This window comes from Anoplophora glabripennis, unplaced genomic scaffold (genome assembly GCF_000390285.2).
Source record: "Anoplophora glabripennis isolate ALB-LARVAE unplaced genomic scaffold, Agla_2.0 scaffold965, whole genome shotgun sequence".
Classification (NCBI taxonomy): domain Eukaryota; kingdom Metazoa; phylum Arthropoda; class Insecta; order Coleoptera; family Cerambycidae; genus Anoplophora; species Anoplophora glabripennis.
The window spans coordinates 53,642-75,727 of NW_019417383.1; the positions used below are offsets into that span (position 1 = coordinate 53,642).

At 31.5% G+C, this 22,086-nt stretch overlaps 1 protein-coding gene across 2 annotated transcripts in view; it reads left to right on the forward strand.

Moving 5' to 3' along the window:
• Positions 1–17,235: 17,235 nt before the first annotated feature.
• LOC108912926 (ran-binding protein 10-like) overlaps positions 17,236–22,086 on the forward strand; it is a 35,332-nt gene continuing 30,481 nt past the window's right edge. Inside the window, exons 1-2 of one of the 2 annotated variants that reach the window (XM_018718354.1) lie at positions 17,236–17,417; positions 17,544–17,832. In XM_018718354.1, the coding sequence (XP_018573870.1) occupies positions 17,255–17,417; positions 17,544–17,569 (189 nt within the window). In that variant the 5' untranslated portion in view covers positions 17,236–17,254 and the 3' untranslated portion in view covers positions 17,570–17,832. Of the gene's footprint in view, positions 17,418–17,543; positions 17,833–22,086 lie in introns of those variants that run through there. The other variant, XM_018718355.1, reaches the window with a different exon arrangement.

Sequence of the window (22,086 nt, forward strand, 5' to 3'; positions counted from 1 at the left end):
GTCGGGTGTTTCGGAACGTGAGCTAGCCGTCGGTGACGACGCTACAGTTCATTCAGCTTTTTTACGAAGTGGTATCCAGCGGGAGCAATGCGCATCGCGTTCGGGTGCCATAGTAAGCGAAAACCCCTTAGCCGACTACGTCGTAGATGACGAAGCCGGCCTTTTTTATCAAAACAATACTTGTACGTCGCCCGTCCATTCTCATGATTTCCCCCGAACATACGATCATCGCCTAAGTGGTCCATATCAAGAAAGTCTAACCCGACACGACGCTCAACGCGGAGCTCGACCTTCTTCGTCGAGATCTCCCCCGCGAGCTCGTGTCCTAGACACCACGTCTGTAGGTCATATCCACCACAGATTCCAATCGTCAGAGAATATAGTGCGACCGGGCGTCGATAGCGACGATCCCCGTGAACTCCGTGCGTTTCTGCCGCGGAACCCGCGAATACCGGCCAAGGGAACTGACATCCCAGATCACAGGTTGCGACATGGTTTCCAACGTGGAGATCGATTAGAACTCCCGATGCCTCCACTGAGGACCTATGCCGACCAAACACAATATTCAGATCATATTCCACGACATGGCGCTCGACGTGGGGCTCGAAGTCCTGCTTCGACGTCTTCGCGGCGAGCCCATGTTACAAATTCCCCGCACAATTCTCAAACATTAGGCACAAACGGTCATATATCGCGACATGGCGCTCAACGTGGAGCTCGATTAGAACTCCCGAGGTCTCCACCGAGGGCCCATGCCGTTGTTACCGATCCCATCGATCATACTTCACGACACACCATACAATAATCACAACTGCACACACTACAAATTATTACATAAAATAGCGTCAAAGTAACATATTAACGATGAAGAACAACGAAGCGAGGCAAACTGGCAAAACGCAAGCCTAACTTGATATAATACGAAATACGAATTGAAAACGACACACGAGAAATAAATAAACAGGCTGTTACACGCGGTCTGCGCAAGTCACAAACAAATTTTTTCTAGACTTGCGTTATAAATATGCTACCACAATTTTTTGTTCTGTTTATGTCTGTTTGTATAACAAAGGCAAATGAACTAACGCTTGCTATAGTGCTGGGACTTCAGAGCAAAATTTAACTGCCGAATGGAAATTCCATAAGATAAGCAAAACCAAAGGGTTGTTCGTATCTGTTATGTTTCCGAGATCGAAAGGGAAATATTTCGAGTAATGTTTCAAACTCTCTTCAATTGGAACGTTTCGGTTATGTTTCACTAAGTAAGTTTTCAAGTGCTACATTTCTGTAATGAAACAGAAACGTTTCTATAGTTATGTGTCGAATGTTTAGTAAAGCAGTAAAGCAGCTCAGTTGCAACGTTTCATTTACGTTTCGTGTTTAGTGGGATGACTAAATAAAAAAAAAAGCTTTTGGTATGCTGACAATATTTGGGTCAACATATTCGTGCGAGCAAGAATTTTTTTTTATTGAATTACCACATCCTTATCCGATTTAAATTTGAAATAAAATGTAAAAACAGAAAAAAAATTGTGGCTTTGAAATTCATGAAATTGATATTTTTATTGCAGATGGCTCTTCGGGTTTAAAAGTTTGCCGACTCCTGTTCTAGACTATTAGAGGCGATACTTATGGTTTTATCATCTGCATACATAACTAATACAACATTGGGGTCTGTATTAACATTGGCATCGAGGCATTCATGAATAATGTAAATACTTCTTGGGGAACACCGAAACTTACATTTAAGGGCTCTGATGTGTGCTCTGCCAATTTTACTGATATTTCTCTGTTTGACAGAAAAGAATAAATAACTGATTTAAAGGTTGTCTTATTTCCTAGGGAGTTTATTTTTTTAATACGCAATCAAATTCTCGGGTGAAATAAAAAAAATGCCACTATAAACTACCTTTTATATAAAGCTTCATAAATATAGTTAGTGAGATCATAAGTTGCAGACATTGTGGAACGTGTAGATCCATGTTTATTTTGTGATAGCAAATTATAAGTGATGACAAAATTTAGGTGGACGCTTTTTTGGTGAATTAATGCATAGAAATATATAACAGCCATATAACTTTAGTTCGACTGATCGCCACTTGGAAACTGTGTATATCAGAAATATACGATAAAATCATATATTGTCTTGCATTTTGAGCATCCCTTGATTTGGCATTGCTGTATTACATATATGTATTACCACTTACATTTTATTTAACTTGAGCTTTGCCAGGGCTCTCTATTTCTGAACAGTCTAGAATCTGCTCAGAACTATAAACGCAATATACATAGAAACATAGAATTTGTGACATTTGCAGTGAATTGTTTTTAGTAGTGAATTAATAGGTTAGTTTAAAATCTAATCATTTTCATCTGTTTGCTTTTTGCGTCTTTGTCTTATGCCTTAATCTCAAAATTTTTTTTTTGCGTTCCACAAAAAAACTAAAATAGTTTTCTCTATTGGAAATGGAATCCTTCTATATCCAGTTTCAATTTTAAGATACAAATATGATTGTATGTATCTGATAGGCTATTTAACATCTTCAAATTCATGAAAAATACTGATAATTTCAGTTAGGGGATGGTTGAGGGCTCATTTGATTCGGGATGATGTCTATAAAGAAGTACATAAAAATCGTATTTGCTCATAAACAATTGTAAAAATTATAAACAAAGAGAAGGTTTCGGTTTTTTGCAAATATAACGAAAAAATATAAGCGCTAGCGTCAATTTGTAACAAGATCCTAAAAGAAAAAGGAATTTCCTATAAAAATGTCCCAAATTCCGAAACTATCCTCATTATTTATAATTTGAATTTAATGTTGAAAATAGGTTTTTTAGCGTCGAAAGCAATGCACATATGACGCTGCGAAACCAACCGAACCTTACGACAATTTTTTTTATGATATACTATAAAATTTTTAAAAATTATCGTTTTATTTACACTTGAATAGAAAATATTCTGTTGAGAAAACATTTTTTTATTGATTTTTCAATAGGACCATTGTTGATGAATTAAAAATTTCAGGTTAACATTCACAGTCGAATAATTGTTTAAAAAAAATGTGATAAAATTTTTTTGCTTCTTGGAAACTTTTTGACAACTATACTTAACGAGATCACCTTATTGCGATATCTTAAAATAGTTATGTTATTAATTATTAATTTTTTTAAGGGAAAATAAAGTTGGCACAGTTTTTATGTTAGAAAGTGATATTAAAAACCATTGGCTAAACATTTTTCAGTACATTTGTTTACATAATTTTTAAGAACTAATGCAATAAATATATATTTGAAATACCTAACTTTTTTGCATATCATTCTAGTTTACGATTAAAAAAATTTTTTTTAGTTTTTAATTGATTATAATCTTTTTTTTATTTTAAATAATATATTAAGAATTATTTTCTTTCTCTAAATTTATAGTTTGTAGCCCGGTGGAAATAGTCATTCAAGGTTACTATAATTCACATAAAGCTGAAAATACTCGAAATTTTAAAACTTTCTAAACGGCATATTGTTAGGTATAAAAAAACATTTTTTTTCTAATTTGAGCCATCCCGTATCTCTTACCGTTTCCTAGATCCTCATGCTATCCCTTTCTTATGTTGGACACACTGTATGATACTTATACATGAATTTTTAAATCATATTTTATTTATTATACATTACATACCAAATTAAACGAAACATTGAAAAAACGATTAAATAATTAATAAAAGCTATATTACAGGCACGAATGAAAAGTCAAGTCGGCGCATGTCGACTTGCCTACCTTTCTAGTCTAACTTTAACAGTTGACAACCCTTATTTGCGACCACTTTAACATAGGCAACCGCATTCCATCGCGTAGAGAAAGAAATTAGCTTTAATTTGATATACAGGGTGATTCACTACTTATCTAAAAAAATTTGGGAATAGATGCGGTGTGAGAAATGGAGTGAATATTGTAAAAGAAATATTTGTAAAATCCTAGTTTCCGAGAAAAAAATTGAAGTTGTAGTAATGTAGTACATTCAACCATTACATAGCTGGACAACTGTAGTCTCTAGCGTCATTATACGCGTGGAGAGCCACGTGGCCTCAGCGACTCTGAATACTGAAGTTCGATTTTACAATCGTCGTCGTTGCGAATAGTGTTTACTGTAGTGGTGTTTACAGTAGTTTTTTAGTAGTTACTGTCGAAAATAGCTTGCGTGTATAGCAACTTGCAGTTAATGGGTATCATTTTAATTTATGATGAAGCAAGACAACATTTGTATTATGGTGAAGCATTTGTGTTATGGTGCTATATGGTACGTCTAATTTTTTTTTTTTGATAAGTTCTGAATTACCCTTTATAATTTATGAGGATACGTTATGAACATATAAATTGAACAGAGTAATACCTGTTTACACCTGGTTGCCAGGATGTAGCGAAGTGATCAAGGGCAACCCAAACTTTTTAAGTTCTTTACATATCTCTCTTAATTACCTATAGTTTATCTTAAAAACAAGTGAACGAAATTGTTTGGAAAAAATTTATTAATTTAATTTTAATTAAAAATACTTGCGGCCATATTTTGATAGGCAACTCGGCAGAAACATAGGTATTCCTCTATTCATAATTAAATATAAAAATTGTATTTCGATTAAAAAACAGATGAACGTATAGTAGGATCATATTCGATGCAAAGTAATAAATCATTGCCTGTCAAGGGAACCAATGAAGTACGCTTTTAAGGGTTTTACAAATTGAATAATTTCTTTATACATTATGAAGGGACGATGGGATCAGTTCAGGTCTGGCACCCTAGTTCCTACAAAAATTCCTTTATTCTCATAAACTATTTATTTTAAATGTAATTTATTATAAATCCAATTTGTTTCCTAAATTCCACATATGTGGAACATTTTACCTCTGTACGCGCCACTGTTGTTTACTTGTTTTTTGGAAGCGCTCTCTAATTGACGGCAAAGCTCGCCAGGTTAGTATTTGACGTATAACCGACCAGTTCGTACACTCGATGCACCTGGGCGACTACAGCTACTACCAGAACACAGTGCGTGTGCAGCGGTATTTCAGATTTTACATTGAATTTCATTTGAAATTTGAAATGATCTATCTTACGCCTCCTAAAAATGATGACACGACAACTTTTTGCTCTACTTTGCATCGAATACGATCCTACTATAGTAATCTCGCAGTCGGATCTTAGACTACAAGTTCATAGAATAATTTGATATACAACTTTCACCATTCAACAAAATAATCGTGCTCTCTTTTAATTTTCTTTTAACGGCATTATTTTACTTTTCCAAAATTTTAGCCAAATCTTACTGAATATTATGACCGTTTTCCCAAGTGTGATAGCAAATTTCAGATTTCTCAAATTCTCGATTTTTAATGTAATTTAAACAAATTAAAATATTATATCAATATAAATCACAGATTTAAATTTAAATGACAACCTGTCATAGTTAAAACCATAGATCTAACGTGTTAGATGCTCTAGATATATCTCTTTGCCATTTCATCTCTTACAATTAGAAAAGAACAAAACACATCTGTAGTGTAGATGCTATTCTCTTATGCCAAAAAATATCCCTAAAGACATAATAACTAGATCTAAAATTGAACTCGATAAAAGATTGTACCTAATTAGAAATAACTTGAAAAAAACAAATTTATAATATATTCAATAAAAAATTATAATATTAAAATTTTGCCAGCTAATATAGATAAGATTAAAATTTTAGAACGGCACTATTTAGGTAAGATGCTTAAATTTTACAAATTAGTAATGTGCACCATATGCAATGGAAAGATGTGAAGAGTTCCTTGTATTCATCTCGTAAAAGTATTAAATATGGAAACTGTCTCTTCGGTAATCTACCTATATACAGGGTGTTTGGAAAAGTTGGTACAAAATTTAAGGGGGTGAAAATAGAGTTAAAAATAGTAAAAAAGTTCCTATAAACAGTGGTCCTCCGGAGCATTGTTGCCTAGATATGGCCCTCCAAAGGGGTCTTATCATTTGGGTATTTTTTAAAATAACTTTCTTTCTGATTAAGATAACGGAATGAAAATTGTACATAATAATCATACCATATGGGTCATCAAAATCGGTTATAAATAAGGATAGTTTTGTAACAGAAAATTTTCGAATTTTTTTTATTCTTTTGAATTATCAAGCAAATAATATTTTTTAATGAATCTTCTTTTTTGAAGAAAAAATGTATCTAGGTACTTTTTTTCGAATTCTGTGTAGTTTAGTCAGAAATAATAATTTTTTAAATAATGTAAGGCTCAGAAAAGTAACTTTTTTTAACATTTTCACATAGTAGGCAGCTTTCATAGTGACAGTTTCATTGTAATGATACTAATGATTGTCACTTTCGCGAGCGATGATTTAAATTCTTATTTTTCTTTATTTTCTTAATTATTGTGATCTTTGGGCTCAACTTCGCATTTCATTCGGTTTTTTTACAACCATGAACCATTATGCTTTTACTAACCGGGAATGTGCCGATACTCTTTTTGAGCCGCGCAGACTATTTCCATTACAGAAACCATAAATAAAATGCATTTCGGTATATTCACGGTTAATAAAAGCATGATGGTTCATGGTTGTAAAAAAATCGAGTGAAATGCAAAGTTGAGCACAAAGATCACAACTAACCCACTAAACACGAAACGTAAATGAAACGTTGCAAATGAGATGTTTTACTAAACATTTGAAACATTAACTAGAAACGTTTCTGTTTCATTACAGAAATGTAGCACTTGAAAACTTATTTAGTGAAACATAGCCGAAACGTTACAATTGAAGAGAGTTTGAAACATTACTCGAAACATTCCCTTTCGATCTCGGAAACATAACAGACGAACAACCCTTTGCTATTTTTGCTTATCTTATGGAACATTCGGCATTAGTTAAATTTTGCTCTCAATCCCCAATCCTTCTCAAGCGTTAGTTCATTTGCCTTTGTTATATAAAGACATAATTAGAAAAAAAAATGTGGTAGCATATTTATAACACAAGTCTAGAAAAAATGTATGTTCGTGACTTGCGTAGACTGCGCGTAACAGCCCGAGTTTATTTGTTTCCCGTGTGTCGTTTCAATTCGTATTATGTTAGGTTAGGTTTGCGGTTTGTCAGTTTGCTTGGTTTCGTTGTTATTCATCTTTACTTTGACGCTATTTTATGTGATAATTTGTAGTGTGTGCAGTTGTGGTTATTGTAAGGTGCATATAAAATAATGAATATTGATGCAAAATGTTTAAAACGATATGTGTAAAGAGATTTCCAATTTTGCGTCACATCTACCTAAATATAGTTATACCCACTACCTATTACAGACAAGAGGACAAGGGACAAGAACTAAGAAAATGGAACAACAACTATACGTTTCGATATAATTTGAAGAGCAACTACTTAGTCAGTGAGAACTATTTGAAATATGGATGAATCAAGTGAAATAGACGTCATTTATTTTATATTTTGTACAAATGTTTATATTTGTTTATGTGTATAGGCATGCTTAAATAAAAGAGTTTAGGTATACCTACAGATATTTACTTTGTCAAGATATCATTTTGTATCCTTATTTCTGCTGTATAATTTATTATTATTAAAAGGATATATGTAATATTGACCATGCGTAGAAGAAATTATAACTTTATATTATTTTTCAGTAATGTTATTTGTTTTTCATGTACCTACCATTTTAAGATTCATAATCATAACTAACTTTTTCTAATTATCAGTTCGTCATTGTTACCATATTCATGAAGGTCTCAACATTAGAAAATTTCCATTTCAGAAGCGTATTTGAACTATATAAAATGTGTAGCTTTTTTTTAATGCTTCTGATATTGTTTTGTGATATTTTTATTTGTACGATGAATGGCAAAATTCATAATCCATATTAGAAACTTTTTTCAGTGGCTTCTCAAAAAGAAAGAAATTCTTAGTAAAAGTTGCCGCATCCCCAAACTAGAAGAGCATATTTATTTTTTTTAATATACAATGTAACTTTTTTTAGTTCGAATTAAGTCATTCACAATACAAATAAAAATATCACAAAGGAGTATTAGAGATATTTAAAAAAATACTCACACTATTTATACTATTTCAAAAACGCTTTTGAAATGAAAATGATCTAAAGTTGAGAGCATTATGAGAACAATATGGTAATAAAATTATTATGTTACTCAAACATTTCTGAAAATATACTGAAACGTAAAACAAAAATATCGAGGGCATAAATGGAACATAAAAAGAATGTTACTGAAACCAATTTTTTGAAACGTTTCATTGGAAACGTATTTTGGGGAGGACATCTTGGGCTTCTAGAACGTTACCAGAACGTTGCATGGATTTTTTATGAAACGTTTCAAGAAAAATGGAAACGTTTCTGAAACATGTCAGAAACTGAAAAATGTTTAGTGGGAAGAAAATAAAGAAACAAAAGAATTTCAATCATAGGACGCGAAAGTGACAATCATTAGTATCATTACAATGAAACTGACACTATAAAAGATGCCGACTATTTGAAAATGTTAAAAAAAGTTACAGTTCTGAGCCATACATTATTTAAAAAAATAATTATTTCTAACTAAATTACGCAGAATTCGAAAAGAAAAGTAGCGACATTTTTTCTTCAAAAAAGTCTAATTCATTAAAAAATAATATTATTTGCTTGATAATTCAAAGGAATAAAAAAAAATTCGAAAAATTTCAGTTAAGAGTAGTTACAAAACTATACTTATTTATAACCGATTTAGATTAAACTTTTGGTAGTTAAAGGCCCTTATTGTATAATTATTACCTACAATTTTCATTCCGTTATCTTAATCAGAAAGAAAGTTATTTTAAAAATATCCAAATGATAAGACGCCTTTGGAGGGCCATATCTAAGTAACGGTGCTCCGGAGAACCAATGTTTATAACTTTTTTTTACTATTTTTGGCCCTACTTTCACCCCCTTAAATTTTGTACCAACTTTTGCAAACACCCTGTATATACTGCTAAGTAGGTTAAAACTATTTTTTTATTTCTTCTTTCACCAATATATCTAATAAATCATAGTATTTCCATATCTTTCTTATTGACAGAATGTTTCTAATAGAAATGATTATGTCTAATTGCTGTACTCTATACTCTCGCCTCTATCTAACATGTCTCTTATGGATACAGTAATAAACATGCAGAAAGTCACAACATCGCAAGACGCTAATATCTATAGAATGAATAGGAATATACACGTCGAGTCGGACGCTTTAATGCCCAGTACTTTGAGTCTCATTAAGACTTGATTATAACTAATCAGGAAATTATACTGTTATAAAATAAATCAGTATATGTACAGCCTAATCATGTGATTACTTAACGGAAATTCAAAGTACAAGGCCTAAAAGTTATAAAGTATAAGTAAAAACCTATATTAGGGACGCTTAAACAGGGCTGTACTGCTGTACTCATAATTTTGATTGTATACTAATTATGTCTGTTAATGGTTTGATTTGTTTTTGAAAAATGTAACTAGAAGCCAGTATAGCATTCAGTGTAAAACGTGCTCATCATGGCTTCACAGGGACTGTGCAAATTTAACGATTGAAGAACTTTGAAAAGATTTGTCTGCTCCTTTTGTTTAAATACAAGAAATAGTAGAAGATCAAGTATTGAACCTATTCTCAGCCAATTCGACCAATTAAAGGTATTTATGAGGGAACAACTTAATTATTCGATAGAAGAATTGAAAACAGGAAATACAAATTTTTTACACAAACTTTAAGAACATTATACTGAAATGACCAATCAAATAAATGAAAACGTTGAATTCCAAATAATGAATTTATGTGGCAAAGTAGAATCATTAAAATTGGAAGACAAACATCTTCGTGAATCTAATATTGATTTACTCAAATTAGCGAAGATTGCCTGAAACCACAAAATCCAAAATCACCAACAAGATGAAACTATTTCAAAGTCTTTAGATAATAAATCACCTCCTATAACTCATAAAAAGAGCTTTGTTAACACAAATATTCAACAAAGAAAGATTAATAATAAATCTATTTCCACAGTATTAGGTGGTCCAGCAATAGGTGATCCTGATTCTGCTAATTTTGATGCTTAGCCAAAAAATAAAAAGCCAGATAATAAGAACAAAAATAAGAAACTATGGCTGTTTGTGTCTAAAGCTAAAAATCATGTATCTGAACATAAACTTGCACATTATCTAGCAAATAAACTTAATACAGAGAAAAACAATATTGATGTAAAATAAATGGACACCTGGTATAAAAGAGAAGATAATAATTAATTGCTTTCTAATTGGTATGGATCAAGTCTATGAACCTTCATTTTGGCCAAGAGGAACAGNGGTTTGATTTGTTTTTGAAAAATGTAACTAGAAGCCAGTATAGCATTCAGTGTAAAACGTGCTCATCATGGCTTCACAGGGACTGTGCAAATTTAACGATTGAAGAACTTTGAAAAGATTTGTCTGCTCCTTTTGTTTAAATACAAGAAATAGTAGAAGATCAAGTATTGAACCTATTCTCAGCCAATTCGACCAATTAAAGGTATTTATGAGGGAACAACTTAATTATTCGATAGAAGAATTGAAAACAGGAAATACAAATTTTTTACACAAACTTTAAGAACATTATACTGAAATGACCAATCAAATAAATGAAAACGTTGAATTCCAAATAATGAATTTATGTGGCAAAGTAGAATCATTAAAATTGGAAGACAAACATCTTCGTGAATCTAATATTGATTTACTCAAATTAGCGAAGATTGCCTGAAACCACAAAATCCAAAATCACCAACAAGATGAAACTATTTCAAAGTCTTTAGATAATAATAAATCACTTCCTATAACTCATAAAACGAGCTTTATTAATACAAATATTCAATAACAGATAGTCAACAAAGAAAGACTAATAATAAATCTATTTCCACAGTATTAGTTGGTACAGCAATAGGTGATCCTGATTCTGCTCATTTTGGTGTTGCAAAAAATAAAATCCCAGATGATAAGAATAAAAATAAGAAACTGTAGCTGTTTAAAATTTAAACATTATCTAGCAAATAAACTTAATACAGAGAAAAACAATATTGATGTAAAAAAATTGGACACCTGGTACAGAAAAATAATAATTGCTTTCTAATTGGTGTAAATCTAACCTTTAGGAATCAAGTCTATGAACCGTTATTTTGGCCAAGGGGAATTGCCTTCTCACGATTTAACTTCAATAAAGGACAGCACTTTTTGAATAATCCTAGAATTAACATTGACAACACTCCTGTCACTGGGGTAGAAACAGACAACCAGATACAATACTTCAGTGAAAACTTAATAATTAACATTGACAACAACCGAGCTACTGACATAACAGAAGACCAAAGGAATTTTTTCAATCTCTAGATTTAAGAAGACCAAAACTCCAAGATGTCAAAGTTCTAATTCTAAACAAAACACTATAGTCCAAGCATTATAGAGAAATGCTTACAGAAATTATTACCTGGACAAAAAAAATATGACCGTATAGAAAATTAAATTTTAAATTGAGTTTCTTGTTCTTTAAACTCGATCCAATATGGCGAACATGGTTAAAAAAAATCGCAAAGTTGAAAAAAACGGTTTTTCTAAAATAACTAAAAAAATATAGCACGGATTGAAAAATTTTAAATGAGAAAGTTGTAGGTTTTAAAAAGATCTATCGACTGATTTTTTGAAAGTATCGATTGCTTTGTTACTTTTCGAGATATATCGAAAAAACCGTTAAAAATCTTCTCTTTTCTCTTCTTCTATAACTCGTTTACATTTACGTGCCCATATTTGCTATTTACTGCAAGCATAGCCCGCGGCAAGCCAAAAAAGTACATTTTTGAAAAATTTAAAAATATTAATTATTTTTCGAGATATATCGATTTTTTGAAAAAAAGGCGCTCTCGAAAATTGGCTAGATCTTCTCAGCGGATAGCCCTACAGTAACGATTTTCGGTTTATTTTCTTCGTAAAGAGTTATATTATCATGCTGTTAAAAAATGTTGACGATTTTATTAATTTTAAGGATCAAAAAATGACTTTGAATAAGTTGCACTTTTTTGGGTATGTTTTTTTCAAATTACTATTTCAATTTTTATTTTATGAAAATGACTTTTAAAGAAAGAAAACTAAACATTTACGGGTCTATTTTGCTTCTAAGGCGAAAATGCTATAATATTCGTGTTTAGCTACCCCAGATTAAGTACAAAAAAATAATAAAAATTGAAATAGTTATTTGAAAAAAACATACCCAAAAAAAGTGCAACATTTTCAGTCATTTTTTGATCCTTAAAATTAATAAAATCGTCAACATTTTTTAACAGCATGATAATATAACTCTTTACGAAGAAAATAAACCGAAAATCGTTACTGTAGGGCTATCCGCTGAGAAGATCTAGCCAATTTTCGAGAGCGCCTTTTTTTCAAAAAATCGATATATCTCGAAATATAATTAATATTTTTAAATTTTTCAAAAATGTACTTTTTTGGCTTGCCGCGGGCTATGCTTGCAGTAAATAGCAAATATGGACACGTAAATGTAAACGAGTTATAGAAGAAGAGAAAAGAGACAATTTTTAACGGTTTTTTCGATATATCTCGAAAAGTAACTAAGCAATCGATATTTACAAATAATCAGTAGATAGATCTTTTTAAAACCTACAACTTTCTTATTTAAAATTTTTCAATCGGTGCTATATTTTTTTAGTTATTTTAGAAAAACAGTTTTTTGCAATTTTGCGATTTTTTTTAACCATGTTCGCCATTTTGGATCGAGTTTAAAGAATAAGAAATTCAATTTAAAATTTAATTTTCTACATGGTCATATTTTTTTTGTCCAGGTAATAATTTCTGCAAGTTTAACATTAATCCGTGACAGAATGCTTGGACTACTAAGAGAGATCAAGAATTTACAGTTAGTCCAGGCTGTATCGTCGCTCCCGCTAGGAACATGATTCTCATTCGATTTATTTTCATAATCTTACCAAAAAATTGACCCTTGAAACATATCCGCATGTTGCCAGACGTGACTAATGGTCAAAAATTGTTTAAACAATTTTTTTTTAAATAAAATCGTAATTTTCGATTTTTTCGCTTGAAATAAATTTTTTTAGGCTTTTTGGGGTATTTTGGTCCAGGGTCCGCAACGGCTTGGTTCTTGAGATACCGAGCATCCAAAAAAATTTTGTTTCAGCAATTATTGCAAATGTGCAAACTTATTCGTAGAAGTAGTTTAGTCTCAGTTTTGTAAATGATCTAAGTTTGTCACATGGCAATACAATCAATAAAAGACACATTCTTTCATTAATTTTTCAAAAATTCTTAATGATTCAATTTACAAAATTCCAACGCAGGTTTAACTTTAAACCTGTTTTTTACAAAACGGCTCCTTTCAGCGACAAATACTAAAGAGTACCTTTTATAAACACGTAAAATTGAATGGAGAATACATATGTTTAGTCAAAAATGACATACAGCGCGACGCAAAAAGGTTATGGTCATTTTAACCCAGTGGCGAGACTCCTGAAATCTCGATGTTGTTTTATTGATATCGAGATTATTACGAAGCCCATCTCGATCGATTCGACTCGAAATGTAAATTAGTAGGTATGGTCTTCCCGACATCAATTGAAGAACCAAGAGGATGACAGTAGGTATGTAAAGTTTTTCCGAAGTCAATTGAAGAACCTATAATTTCAAGGTATGTACCAGGCTTGGTCGCTAAGCAGCAACTCAGCATTGAAATATTTGAAAAACTTGTTCCCATATTTATTTAGTCATGCCCATATATAGGTCTGGTCGAACTAAATGTGCAGGTGGTAGAAATGTATACGACCAGTTGAAGAATGCGAGCGCGGCCAAAGTAAAACGAGCACAGTTGTATTGGACTTCTAGGCAATAAATCACAGCAGGCGACAAGTGGTTCATAAATTGCCCAGCAGTGCAGTGTTGCAGTGCGGAATTTGGTGTGAATCAGGCAATTTTAATTTATTATAGTCACCTTCTATCAATCATTCATATTACAATCAGAGAACACTATACCAACGAGAAGCGACAGAATCGGCGGTTCCTTTGATGTTTTGTGGTCACGCTAGAGTCTACCGATTTGACAGAAACACAATCGTTTACACTGAGAGAAGTTACACTTTTGAATAGATGTACACTGAACGAACTGCATCAGTATCAAACATTATTCATATAATACAAGGATAAATGTGGTAAAATGTAGACAAATTAGGTATAATATATATAAAAAAATAAAACAAGATGTTTTACAACTAATACTTTTATTAAACAGATATAACATTTTTCTGCAATATTTGAAATAGTTTTTTAAAAATAGGTACCTGACAATGCAATAACTTCTTTGTCTTCTAGTTTGGGGATACGGCAACTTTTACCAATAATTTCTTTCTTTTTGAGAAACCACTGAAAAAAGTTTCTAATATGGATTACGAATTTTGCCATTCATCGTACAAATAAAAATGTCACAAAACAATATCAGACGCATTTTAAAAAAGCTACACATCATTTTATATTGTTCAAATACGCTTCCGAAATGGAAATTTTCTAATGTTGAGACCATCGTGAATATGGTAACAATGACGAACTGATAATTAGAAAAACTTAGTTATGATTATGAATCTTGAAATGGTAGGTACATGAAAAACAAATAACATTACTGAAAAATAATATAAAGTTACAATTTCTTCTACGCATGGTCAATATTACAAATATCCTTTTAATAATAATAAATTATACAGCAGAAATAAGGATACAAAATGATATGATGACAAAATAAATATCTGTAGGTATACCTAAACTCTTTTATTTAAGCATACCTATACACATAAACAAATATAAACATTTGTACAAAATATAAAATAAATGACGTCTATTCCATGTTCCATTTTCTTAGTTCTTGCCCCTTGTCCTCTTGTCTATAATAAGTAGTGGGTATAACTATGTTTAGGTAGATGTGACTCAAAATTTGAAATCTCTTTACACATATCGTTTTAAATATTTTGCATTAATATTCAGTATTTTATATGCACCTTACAATAACCACAACTGCATACGCTACAAATTACCACATAAAATAGCGTCAAAGAACAACGAAGCCAGGCAAACTGCCAAACCGCAAACCTAACCTAACATAATACGAATTGAAAACGACACACGGGAAACAAATAAACTCGGGCTGTCAAGCGCAGTCTACGCAAGTCACGAACATACATTTTTTCTAGACTTTGTGTTATAAATATGCTACCATAATTTTTTTTTCTGTTTATGTTGTTTGTATAACAAAGAATTAAACTAACGCTTGAGAGGGATTGGGGATTGAGAGCAAAATTTAACTAATGCCAAATGTTCCATAAGATAAGCAAAAAAAGCAAAGGGTTGTTTGTCTGTTATGTTTCCGAGATCGAAAGGGAATGTTTCGAGTAATGCTTCAAACTCTCTTCAATTGGAACGTTTCGGCTATGTTTCACTAAATAAGTTTTCAAGTGCTACATTTCTGTAATGAGACAGACATGTTTCTAGTTAATGTGTCAAATGTTTAGTAAAACAGCTCATTTGCAACGTTTCATTTACGTTTCGTGTTTAGTGGGAAAATAGCAAAAAATCATGAAAAAGTGTTAGGAAAGATACAAATTTTTTTTTTCTATTTTAAAATGTTCATTTATATGGTTAAGACCCCGCCGAAATTTAATCCGTAGTCAGAATTGATGGTTCTTGTTCTAACCTCAAAAAAACGGTTCAATTAAGGTCAGATAGAATTTTCAAAAAATAACAGATTCACCCCAAAATTGGTGCTGGGGGGTTTTCGGGGTCGCTGATCACGGATCCGAGGTCAATATTACAAAATTCTAGATGGCGGATCCAAGATGGCCGACCAAATTTTCAAAAAATAACCCATTCGCGCTAAATTTGGTATACGTTTTTTTTGGGGTCGCTGATCACGGATCCGAGGTGAATTTTGCAAAATTCAAGACGGCGGATCCAAGATGGCTGAACATATTTTCAAAATATAGCATTCGCGCCAAATTTGGTATACGAGGGTTTTCGGGGTCGCTGATTACGAACTCGAGGTCAGAATTGCGAAATTAATTTTGAAATATGTTTGTTTACTTTTTAACCTGAGTATCCATTCATGTTTTAACCTTCTTAAAGTACATAGGTAATTGATTAAATTTTTAAAAACGAATTTGGAAATGATTCGTAGTCATCGAATCGACATTTCGGGAGTCCCTGCCCAGGTACAACAGTGTATGTGACGCCCTCTAACATTAAACAAAAAACTAAGCAAATATTTGAGTTTCTCATCAATACCCAGTTTCACAATTTTCGTCAAATTGCTATGTTATTGATTAAAGATATAGGTAATCAAAATAAAAAACAAAAATTTTTTTAGACGATCTGTATCTAAAGAACCAAGCTGTTGTAGACCCATGTTTCTGTTAGTAAAACGTGTACGTATTTAAATTTTTGAATAGGTACATTAGTTAGCCAAATGAATATGGTTATGATTTATAAATAAGTTGACTATTAACGATATTTGAATGATTGTTATGCACATTGTTAGGAGAAAAAGATTTAGCAAGAGCTATTATTTTTTTGGTTTTACTAAAAAATATTTTAAGAATCTTTTCTGGATGAGAATTGTCCACTAAAGGATACCTACCCTTCAATTACCTTAGGGATTATTCTTTAAATTGTCGATGTGTTAGATTACAAACTTTGTATTTAAAGTGTCAATTCTCTGAATATGTATAAGACGAAATGAAATTCTCTTGATCAATAAAAATGTTTTCCCGGTTAGAAAAGGTTTTGAACGTGCCTACATTTTCATTGACAAAGCTAGAATAAAATACTTTAAAAAGTATTAATTGAACTTTCAAACGCAATTAAAGCACACATAATTCGGACCGGCGAAATTAACTGTGGAAACTATGCAAATAATGCATAATTCGGCCTAGAAATCCTTGAATGTTGGTAGCTGAGGCGAAAATACTATGTTTGCTTTTTTGCATCTGTATTCTGTAGCTGTATTTTTAGTCTTAGGTTCTGACATCTATCAGCTGATTAATAAAGTAGTGCAAAACGACAGACTGGAGCGTGCGCATTTAAAAGTTATGACGAAAACAGAATAGGGGGAGAAAAAGGGAGTTTAGAAATGGCCGCCGTGAGTAGTGGTCGGAGTGCTATGGATCATCCATTAGAAACGCAAAATGGTGCAGTGGACCGTTTGAAAAGACTTTATCCAGCTGTGGATGAGGCTAAAACTCCCTTACCCAGAGCTTGGAGTCCTAAGGAAAAATATAACTACATTGGACTATCCCAGAATAATTTACGTGTGCATTACAAAGGTAAGAAGACCTTTCAAGGATTATGGTTTATGTTAAGACTAAAATGTGTAGTATGCTTGTCCTTCTGCGCCATTCTTATAATTTCATAAACGTATTTATTCTCATATAACTTCGTTCTGGTAAAAGTCATCGACCGAGTTGTTTTTGAATAGAAACTGAAGCAAACAAAGAAATCAGCTGATCATGACATGGGGTGAAATGAGACTCTGGTGTAATTGTAAATCGTCACAATGAATTAGTGTTTTTATTACTTGGTTATATTTTTAACTATTACGTGTTAATAAACTGCTTTATTTTCTTACACTTTTTAATATTTGAATATTTAATTAGCCATTGCTAAATTTCACTCTGCCATTATACTTCCCACTAATTGTAAGTAAATAATCATATTTTTTATTCGATTTTAGATACAGTATTATTTTACTTATTAGTAATGTGAATTTACCTACTTACACATATTTTTTAAATTTGTGTTTAATTACGGTATAAGATAAAAATAACTAAATCTGAAGATTATTTTAGCCTTAAATATAGATCGTAAATAAATCTGTAAGTATGCATTCAAAATAATGTTATTGCTTTTTCTCGTATGTTCTACACGCCTACAAATAAAAACAATTTTTTTGTTGCAACTGCTATCGATTTGGAAGTGATTTTTCAGTTGGAAATTAAAAGCTTTAATTGCGTCGAATAGTAAATTTACGCAGGTATATTTATAATGTCCTATTGTCCATTAGTAGGATTTAATATCTCACAATTAAAGAGAAATTTGGGGTTGTAAAGATTAAGTTTAGATGATAGTACTATTATGTATAGAGTGTTTCTTGATAAATTACTCGTCCTTTATTCATCTTTTAAAAATCCTTATTTTTTGACATATTTTCATATATTTTTTGTTAGCTATTATTAATTTTTTTTAGGAAAACTAATTCCTATTTAGCATAACTTAAAACCTACCTGTACTGATTTTGAGTGTTCTAAAGCATAGGATGCTCGAGAAAAACATTTTTTTTTATTGTAGGTGTTTATTTTTTTATTACTAATACAAATTATTGTTAATTCAAAACTTACACCATTTTTTACAAAATGGTAAAAAAACAATGAAGAGTTTTGTAAAAAAGTTAAATTTCAGTAATTTCGATTAATCCACCGAATCTCCCTAGACATTTTTCAATTCGTCGACGATTATTCCATATTACATTTATTAAATGCTGTCTATACTCCGATAAGCTTTTCTTAATGGCATAAATGTGCCTTAATATTAATAAATACAAATAATCAGCAATTGTCGAAACTGACCAATCGACATATTCGCATTTTTCTGCAATAGTATATTCGATCGTTGTTTGGTAATAAAGCTAATTAAGTAGTAAGTACCTATACTGTCAAAACAAAAAAATATTAGTTTATTACCAGCTGTCAGTTGCTGATGCTGTAACTTTGAGTGCAGCTTAAGTTTGACGAGTCTCCCAAGATTTGACTACGAGGAAAATTCAACAGTGGTAAGTTTTCCCATGATTTTCAGGAAAATATGTCAATCTGGCATAAATATGGAATGTTATGACCAGCACTTTTTTTTAAGATTAAATGAAAGATATATTTTTTTAAACCCCCCAAAAAATTTGTCCGACAAAAATTTTGGCATTTTAAGTTTGTCTCCCACCCCAAATATGTCGATTTGGTGACATTATGGTTGGTGACAACCAGCAAGCTGATTTTACTGGGAGGGTTTGGTAGGTAATAAGATTTGAAATTAAAATATCTTATTGTCCGACAAAATTCTTGAGAAGTTTTTGCAGTCCGACGCCCCGTAGATGTCGTAGCTTGGTTATAACCAACTGTTGGACAAAAGCGTCATTATTTAAAAAATACAATATTAATGTGAGAATTTAATTGTCCGACAAAATTATCGTTTTTTTTTATTGTCCGACAAAATTAAACGATAAAATTTTGCAGTGTCAATACTTACACACGACGTAGAAGAAAAATTTATATTTAATAAAAAAAAATTTGTTTAAACTTCTCAAATTTCAAAATAAATATGACAATTAATTTTTTTATACAATTACAAAAAAATTGTATGAAGAGTGTCCCGTTCATATTTCAAAAAAACTTGTGTGCAAGTACACGAGTAAACATCAACTGTGTATTAAGAATAATGTGCAAACGGTTTCTCTCTGAAAAGCAGTGTCGTCGATGCAGGTAATTGGAGGGGTACAACCGAAAAAAAAAATGTTAAAAGTAAAAATTTGTTACACTTCTAAATGGTTCTGTGAACTCTAAAGCAGGGGTCGGCAAGTAGATCTAGGTGGAGTCCGGATGCTTTTGAAAATTTTTAACGAGGTCTAGAAAAAAAACTCGTATTCCTTACTAATTTTTTGTTATAATTTGCATTCACAAAATAATATGAAATATAACAGATAGGCATATGTGAATTCAAAAATTAATGGGAGAAGTGTCATTTGCGGTCTTGAGTTAGTTTTTTTAGTAACCTAAAATTAAAAAGGGTGGTACTCAAACGTATTGTTATCCATAGAAAAATATATTTTTAAATAATTTGAGTAATTATACTTTCAAAACTTTTTTGGCGGCCCCGTTTTTTATCTTGCGCGGTCCGGATCTGGACCGCGGTCTGCCAGTTGCCGACCGCTGCTCTAAAGCATAATACAAAACAAGGTATACTTGTCGAAATTCGGTAGCATGTACCGTTTTCGAGGAAAATGAATTTGCATTTTTTTGCTCACATAAGGCGGCACAAGTACATTAACAAAATATTAAATTGAAAGAGGACTTTACCATTGAATGAGCTGAAGACATTTAGCTATCAACAGTACTTGCATTTAAGACTATAATTTTAATTTCTTACGCATCACATGAAACGGTTAAATTGTAAAACATTTTATTAACTAGAAAAAAATTAAAATTTATTGTAAGTTTCAACTTGTTTTAAACTAACATTTATAAAAGTAAATTAAAATAAACAAATTATGGTAATTAATGATCTATTAATAACTAATTTCAGATTTTGTAAACTACAACACTACCACTAATAAAATAAACAATTGTTGAAATAACTGATTTGTTGATGGACATGAATGCTTAAAAAAGTGATAAGAACAGAAAAATATTAGGAAACAGACTCGGAGACATACAGAACAAAACAGCTGCATAATTAAATAAATGATCAAAACTCGAAATACTACAGTAGATGCTGAAATTGTCCCCCACTTGCTTCTATGCAGCTTAATTTTTCTTGATAATGGTACATGCTACCGAATTTGGACAAGTATATACAGGGTGTCCCATTTTTATTCTGAAAAAATTCAGGAAAAGGTAGATCCGATAAAATTAAAGGGACTTTGTTATATAAACTTATTTCGAAATCTGAACCTTTTCCGAAATACAGGGTGTTGAATTTGAATTTATTTTTTCATCTTTTGTTAATATCTCTTGGAGTTATAAACCAATTGTTCTCAAATTTTGTGTGGTGAATGCCACAGTGTACAAATACTAATACACAAAATCTCAGCTCGACAGAAAAAACCAGTGGCGTGCATTCCGCACTTGCCGATACCTTTTATAAAAGGTATGTGTTACGTCACTGACTGATCTTTAAAATAATAAATAATTTCAATTGTCCGTGCATTGTTCTGCCAAAAAGTATTGTTACGTTTTCTCCATAATAGGCACCGTTACGGAGTAAACCGACATTTTATAAAATCATCTCTGATCTTAATTTTAGCAGAACTGTTTTAATCAACAACTGAAACGCTCAGGTTGTTTTAATTTGGCTTCAGTATTCCTTATCTAAAAAATGTTAAAGCACATTCCTGGTTAATTTAATAATATTAAATGTTCAAATTGCAAGCCACTGGCTGCAATACACTTTGTTCACTCGTAGTGACAGAAAATTAAAAATCAGAGTTGCTTTGAAAACAGTTTTGGTTGTCATAATAAACTTGACATGATCACTCTTTGTTGAGAAACGAAAACTTTTTACATTAATTACTCGGATTTAGCTTTTTATAAAATACCATTAAGTGCTTTAATAATGCCATATAAATTTTCAAATGCTGAATATGCTGATATTGTGTTCTGTTACGGATTGTGTAATGGTAACGCATTGGAGGCATCTCGAGAATACAGACGAAGGTTTCCTGATAGACGACATCCAAATTCTCAATTATTTACTGATGCATTTCAAAGACTCCATGAAATTGGTAATGTACGAACATTAGAACATTAGAGCACAGAAATCAAAGAATAGATTTGAGAATATTTGAACAATATTTAAATATTCGTTGATACATTAATGATACACTTTTTGTTTAGTTTATTAAACGTTAATGTGCATAAATTTTATAATTAATTATTGTTATTAAATCACTGAAAGAATTTTAAATGTTTTAATTTTTTCCAACTTAAAAAAAACATCATTGTTAGTAATCACAGATAGTATTCAATTAGCCAGGAGTGCGCTTCAGCATTTCTTAGATAAGGAATAGTGATCGAGTTCTGCTAAAATTAAGATCAGGGATGATTTTATAAAATGTCGGTTTACTCTGTAACTGTGCCTATTATGTAGAAAACGTAAAAATGCTTTTTGACAGAACAATGCACGAACAATTGAAATTACTTATTATTTTGAAGATCAGTCAGTGGCGTAACA